General features: G+C 42.6%; 1 protein-coding gene across 2 annotated transcripts in view; it reads left to right on the forward strand.

The window, feature by feature from the left end:
• TMEM87B (transmembrane protein 87B) overlaps positions 1-7564 on the forward strand; it is a 48163-nt gene that overhangs the window by 1737 nt on the left and 38862 nt on the right. For both annotated transcript variants that reach the window (XM_007470220.1, XM_007470219.1), the window contains exons 2-3: positions 2408-2468; positions 5956-6047. In XM_007470220.1, coding sequence (XP_007470282.1) covers positions 2408-2468; positions 5956-6047 — 153 coding nt within the window. The remainder of the gene's footprint in view (positions 1-2407; positions 2469-5955; positions 6048-7564) is intronic.

Here is a 7564-nt window from a genome sequence, read left to right on the forward strand (position 1 = left end):
CTTCCCGGGCCGGGGCACGAACCCGTGTCCCCTGCATCGGCAGGCGGACTCTCAACCACTGCTCCACAAGGGAAGCCCAAGAAATGGTTCTTTTTTAAAAAATTTTTAAAAAATATATTCATTTATTTGGCTGTGCTGGGTCTTAGTTGCAGCATGTGGGATCTTTAGTTGCGGCATGAGACTCTTAGTTGTGGCATGAGGGATCTAGTTCCCTGACCAGGGATTGAACCCGGGCCCCCTGCATTGGGAGCGTGAAGCCTTAGCCACTGGACCACCAGGGAAGTCCCAAGAAACGGTTCTTTTGATTGTAAAGGTCAACAGTTTGAGTGCCTACCATGTGCCATGCACTACACTGGCCATTGCTGTTGCAAGGATGAATTTTAGACGGCCCCCTCTCTCAAGAAGCTCACACAACGGTAGCGACAGCAGATTCATGGGTAGTAATTACATACGTGGTGGCATTCTTGGGATATTACTGGAGTGCTGAAGGAGTCACCTAATCCCACTCTCCAGAGTTGGTGCCTGGCTGGGTCCGAAAAGCTGAGTTGATGTTACCTTGGAGAAGGAGGGGAGTGGAACAGCAGCTGTGTAGAAACTCTTAGTGTTTCTGCTGACCGCAGGCAGGAGTGTCGGGGGGACTTAGGCCACCATAAGCCTTCCTTCCATGCCTGAGCTTGGCCTTAAGCCTGAGGCCAGGGGTCTCAAACTCAAGGACCTGTGGGGACTGAGGCAAGTCATATCAGTGAGCTGGGCTCGGGACTGGAGGGACTGGTGGGGAATGCAGTGAACTGCAGACGACCTTCCCCTGCTGAAGCGGGCAGCTGCCGTTCAGCTCCAGCTGGTGGATGCTACAGGGAGGTCTAGGCACAGAATTGCCAGGTCTCCTTTTCTTTTTTTTAAAGTGAAGTCAGATCCCATATTTTTATTATGTCAACTAACTCAAAAAAAAAAAAAAAAAAGTTTAAAGGCCCCTTGTGGGCCCAACACACCCCGTTTATAGGTTGGATTAGCCCCACTAGCAGATTTGGGGTGTGAATGAGGGAGAGCCAGTGAAAGGTTTTAGACATACCAGCTAACCACTGTGGCTGCTATCAAAGGATGAATTACAGGCTCCGGTCTGGAGGCAGAGGTACCAGTTATTGCAGAAGCGTAGGCCTGAATTAGGGTAGTGGTGGCAGGAATGGAGAGAAAGAGCTCAATCTGGGAAGTGCCTGTGAGATAAAGTAGGCATGCCGTGGAGATGGGGTGACGGAGGTGAGGGGCTGGAAGGATCCATGACTGGGGGTGGCATCGCCTACAACCACAGTAGACAGCGCAGGACGGGCTGCTGAGGAGCGGAGGGGGAGGTGTCTGGTTTAGGGCAGGTGAGTGTGGACTGTCTATTGGACATCCAGTGGACATGACCTTTAGGTAATTGGGTATGTGGATGTGCAGCTCAGAGGAGGGGTCTGGGCCCGGGGTTTTACCACATGTTCGTTTATCGTAATCCCTTCTCACAGGATTTTTTTTCTTGGTGAGGGCAGACATTAAATAACTAACTAGTGTAAGATTTCATTTTGGTTGTGGTACGGGTTGTGAGGAATAGGTCTTACAGACCACGGAAGGGAGGGCCTGGCCTGGTGTGGGCCCCAGGGGAAGACACCCTGAGGAAGGGGATATTTGAACTGGGCTTTCAGGGGTAAGAAGGAAATAACTAGATGAAGAGAGCGACAGGGAGGGGATTTCAAGTAAGTTTCAGGTTGACTACTAAGGTCCTGAGGGCAGGAAGGAGTATCATGTTTTTGAGGACCTGCGAGAAAGGTGCAAGAGAGGTGGGCAGGCCTTGGTTATGCGGGGCCCTGTGAGCGGCAGTGAGATTTGGTCTCTTGTAAAGAGACAGCGGTGAACCGTAACTTATGGAGAGGGTCAGTTGTTTTATCAGAAGTGCATTTATGTTGATACCACGAGAGCAGCTGCAGGTGCACAGACAGATTCTCTGTCTGAACAGCAGTCATCGTACAGTGGCAGAGCCGCACTCACCCGCCGTGTGTTGCCGGCCCCGGAAGCCTTCTGGAGCCTCACATCCACTGCAGGGAGTAGATTACATGAGACAGGGTTCTAAGCCAGTGAGTGGTGTGATCACATTTATGTTTTTAATGCCTTTTTTTTTTTTGGCCGAGCCACGGGGCATGTGGGATCTTAGTTCCCCGACCAGGGATTGAACCTGTGCCCCTGCAGTGGAAGCACAGAGTCTTAACCACTGGACTGCCAGGGAAGTCCCAGATTTACGTTTTTAAAGAATAATCACTCCAGGCATAGGAGTTAGAGGACTAGAACTATGTATTTTCCAGGATAAAACTATACTCTTAAAAGTAGAGAGAAATTCTTTTAACAAGAGCTTTCTGTATTTCTTTGTTTTTCATTATAGAAATCAGGACCTTTGATATTTAGGAAAACTATGTTTAACTCTACTGAGATCAAGTTTTCTGGTAAGTATAATAAACTAATATAACAGTAAAATAACAATAAATTATAAATGAGCAAGCTGTAGTATAAACTCATGCATTAATTCAATATAAACTAACATAACACATTGTAATATTATACATTTTAAACTAGGCAAATGTTTTTAAGTGATCCTAACATTTTAAGGGTTTCTTTTGTTCCAGTCGGGTCATAGTTATTTTCAAGAATGAATTTTTCTGATCCTGTCTCAGAAAATGTAATGTGAATCATTCTTTATCATTCTAACAATTATAGTTAAAACCCAATAAAGAAGTCTTCAGCAAAAAAGTATTTGACCTCCGAAATTTGACTCTGAATCCCTTTTAAAATTCAGTAAATTCTTTTTATGGTTATATGAAATGACATGATCGTGATGAAACCTTTGTGTTTCTGAAATTTTTCTAAATATACACACGATCACAGTGTGAAATAAACATTATTAGACACTAACAATTAGGATTTCAGAGCTTATGAAAGTGAAAATATTTGCTAGGGACTGTGTTGTCTGTGTAAATACTGGAGTGTCATGACTACCAAGTCATAGATCTTGAGGGAGTTTACATTGGATCATATTTGCTGTGCACTAACCCCTCTAGGTGTTTCCAGTAACTTGACTAGGTCAGTTGGTTGCCAGAGTTAAAGTTTGGGGTAAGGAGTAGTTTTTTTGTTGGGTAGAGCAAATTGCCTTCGTGGGACCCACAGCCGTGGCCCTTTTATCTCTCACACCATGCTCTGAACATTCGTTGGAGAATTCTGCCGTGTGTGGTCTTTGCTGACGGAAGTAGGCCAGCCGTCAGCTAGAAAGCAAAGGTGGTTCAAAGCAGCTTCGTGATATTAGATCATCAGTGGTGATAAGAGCTTGGTAAGAGGAAATTGAAGCCCAAGGTGGGTGAGGAAAACATTTTGGCCTCTCAGTGCTTTAATAAATTCATGTCTCACTGTCTAGACAAGATTTAAAACACTGGTGCAGACAAAAAAATTACATGGGAGAATAAAAAGTTATATGGACCACTGAAACACAGAATTTGATTTTTTTTAAAATCAATACGTAATGTCCGAGATCAGCCTAAAAGTAGACCACAATTTAGTATTAACACATCTAAAGAAAGAAAAATGAGGCAGCAGAAGGGAGTTAGGAACAAAAGCGTAAAAAAAAAAAATGAGGGTTTAGTCAGGTAAAAGCTGGCAGTGTCCCAGCACTGATGGGAGAGAGGTCTTTCTGTAACTATGACCGTAGCTCTAACATTGTGGCTGGCGGGGGTGGATGAAGTGCCCACCTGAGCCTCCTTGTTCTGCTGCCATATTCACCAAGCAGCCTTCTCATCATCTACGTTATAGTTACTGTTTAAGTGAGTAATTGGGCATTAAGTTTTACACACCTACATCCGTGGTGTGAAAGATGAAACTGAGTCTCTGAGTTCTCACAGAGCCAAATTTTATTTTATTATTATTATTTAAAAGAAAATATTTGTTAGGAATGACTTTTTAAAAATTAATTAATTAATTAATTAATTTATGGCTGCATTGGGTCTTCGTTGCTGCGCACGGGCTTTCTCTAGTTGTGGTGAGCGAGGGCTACTCTTTGTCGCGGTGCGTGGGCTTCTCATTACGGTGGCTTCTCTTGTTGCGGAGCATGGGCTCTAGGCGTGCGGGCTTCAGTAATTGTGGTGCATGGGCTCAGTAGTTGTGGCACACGGGCTCTAGAGCGCAGGCTCTGTAGTTGTGGTGCATGGGCTTAATTGCTCCACGGCATGCGGGGTCTTCCCAGACCAGGGCTCGGAACAGTGTCCTCTGCATTGGCGGGCGGGTTCTTAACCACGGCGCTACCAGGGAAGTCCCAGAACCAAATTTTAGTGCCTACAAAGTTAAGCATTGGTCCCTTGGGTATGTGTCCATGCTGTTTGGTGGATCAGATGCCTTGCCTTCCCTAAGGAAAGCTAAGGTGACCCCTCTTAGCTACTCCATTCAAGATGCAGTCATGTGGAGCCACTGGTGAAAAATCTCTCAGTGTAATTCACCATATTAACAGAATAAAAGAAATACATCATACAATCATCTCAATATATACAAAAAAGCATTTGAAAAAAATCAGCACCTATCCATGATGGAAACTCTCAGAAAACTAGAAATAGAAGGAAATGTCCTCAACCTGATAAAGGGCATCTATGATACGTCTAGAACTGGCAGTTCTCCCCAGATGGACCTATAAATTCAATTAATCCCACTCAAAATCCAAGCAGATTTATATAGAAACTGGCTAGTTGTTTCTGAAACTTACATGCAAATACAGAGGACCTAGAATAGCCAAAGCAATTTTAAAAAAGAACAACGAGGGAGGGCCTTTACTCTCTGATTTCAGAACTGAACACGAAGCTACGGTAATCCTAACACTGTGGAACCGCGACAGACACATAGAGCAGTGCACATCGTTGTCACATTGACTGGTTCATGACACGATTATGAGTCAGCTTTTCCCGCTTTGTGTATCTAGTATTTTTGTTTGGATAGTGGATCTCGTGAATTTTACATTCTTGAGTACTAGACTGTTGTATTCCGTGAACAACTTTGTTCTGGCAGACAGTTAAGTTTCTTTGGGGTCAGTTCGATCCTTTCCAGTCTTGCTTTTAATTTCTTTTAGGAGGGATCAGGGGTTAGCCTTTACTCTAGAACTAACTTAGCACCACTTCTAAGGTGTGACTCTTCTGCGTCTCTCCCAGACACGGGGTGTGTTTACTGTGGCCTTTCCTCTCTGGCTAGTGCAGACTCTAGCTAGTTCCCATCCCCGTGTGAGCTCTGAGAATTTTTCAGCTTGTCCCTATGCATGGGCAGGCTGTTACGCAGCCAGAGACCAAGGATCTGTATGCAGATTTCATTGACCCTTTCTCTGTGTAGTGCCCACCTCTTGGGTACTCTGCCCCAGAAACTCTACCAGCCTCAGCCTTGGTTAACCATAATAATTTAATTTAAGGAATTTATCTGTCTCATTTTGCAGTGACTTTTTGGAGAAATTAGGTAACACTTTACTCATTGTTTCCTTAAAGTTGTCTATTTTATTTATTTTTTTTAAAGGAACATTTATTTATTTATTTTTGGCTGCGTTGGGCCTTCGTTTCTGCACGCCGGCTTTCTGTAGTTGTGGCGAGCAGGGGCTACTCTTTGTTGCGGTGCACTGGCTTCTCATTGCAGTGGCTTCTCTTGTTGTGGAGCACGGGCTCTAGGCGTGTGGGCTTCAGGAGTTGTGGCACATGGGCTCAGTAGTTGTGGTGCACGGGCTTAGTTGCTCCACGGCATGTGGGATCTTCCCGGACCAGGGCTCGAACCCATGTCCCCTGCCTTGGCAGTCAGATTCTTAACCACTGCGCCACAGGGAAGTTCAAAGTAATCTATTTTAAATTGCATTCTTGAAACCTTAAGTTTATGTTAGAGTATGTATATTATTGTTGTAAAATGAGACTTTCTTTCTCTAAACAGTTAAGTCATTCAGTTGCTCTGGGCCTGTGAAGTTTACCATAGTGTGGCTTTTGGAACATCATACCTGTTACAATGAATATCCTAAGCTGGAAGTAAGTAAAACACAAATTTTAAATGTGTCTAAAGCTATGAAGGAAAAGTTAGGAGTTTAAAGATTTATTAGCTTATCAAGTGAGGAGGCCAGGAATAGAGAAGTGCCACAGATTTTGGGACTTCGGCAATAAATGCCTTAATTATATCAAAGTATATGCTTTCTGAGAATACAGATCTTTTAGTTTCCTTGTATCTTATGAAAAATGTTAGTAAATATTTAAATCAGAGTTGTGGAAGCCATTGATAAGGGGACTGTGGGTCACGCACAAATGAAAACCAACTCAATTTAAAGAAGAAATGTAAAAGTTTCACTTCATTCAAAAAATTAGTAATAGGGAACCCAGAACTTCAGTGAGTGTGAGTAGATTTAGTGAGTATAAGTAGACCTCAGAAAGAGGTGAGGAGGGAAAAGTAGGGGGAGAGTGTGAGAGGAGGAAAAAGAGACCAGGTTAGGTCAGTGTGTATTTCCTACGAACAAACATAATCCCTTAGATTACACAGTACAGAGATCGGATTTACGAAATTTAACAGTGATACAATGCTAATTGATATAATAGCTAATAAACCATATTCAAACTTTGCCAGTGTCCCAACAACATCCTTTTTAGCAGCTTTTTTCTTTTCTTTTCTTTTCTTTTTCTGGTACAGGATCCAATCCAGGATCACCTTGTATTTCTGCAGGGTTTTTTTTTGGAGGGCTGGAGGTGTTGAGGGTGGTTCATGACATGACATTGATATATTTGAGGTGTACAAGCCATTTATTTTTACAAAATGTCCCTCAATTTGAATATTTCTCACGTTTCCTCGTGATTAAATTCAGGTTATATTTTTGGCAGGCATACCAGAAAGTATACTGTTTTGTCCCATTTTTGGTGATGTTAACTTTGATCACTTAAGGAAGTCTCTGCCAGGTTTCTCCACTGTAAAGCTACTACTTTTCTCCTTGTTAACAATAATTTGTGAAGAAATACTTTTGTATTTATGTGTAAATATCCTGTTTCTTCATCAGTCCTTGTTTTAACATTCTTTGATTCTTGCCTGAATCAAAGCACAGTTACCACTGTGATGATTGCTAAACAATGATTTTCTAATTCCATGTTTTCTTCTACATTTATTAGCGTTCGACTATGAGGTCGCACTCTTTTCCTCTCTCTTATCCGTCTGTCAGTCAATCAATTATCAATATGGACTCATTGATTTTAACTTTGTTGGGTGGGTTATAATCTATTACTGTTTTTATGTATTTTGCTCAAATTGTCTCATATTTGGCCAGTGGAAGCCTCTTAACCTTTTCTTCATGCCTGGGAGTTGCCATTAGGAGTGCGATTTTATTCATCCATCTAGGAGCCTCATTGTTAGTTGATGTGTAAATGAGTGTTCCCCCTGCACTCAGTTGGGTTTGCCATCTTTGCTTTATGTTACTAAGTGTTTGGTTTATCTTTCCTTGTAATTGAATGCTGCTTTCTTTCTCTGTAATATCTTTTTTTTTTTTTTTTTTTTTTTTTTTTGGGACTGG

Source organism: Lipotes vexillifer, unplaced genomic scaffold, assembly GCF_000442215.2.
Source record: "Lipotes vexillifer unplaced genomic scaffold, Lipotes_vexillifer_v1.1 scaffold1139, whole genome shotgun sequence".
Classification (NCBI taxonomy): domain Eukaryota; kingdom Metazoa; phylum Chordata; class Mammalia; order Artiodactyla; family Lipotidae; genus Lipotes; species Lipotes vexillifer.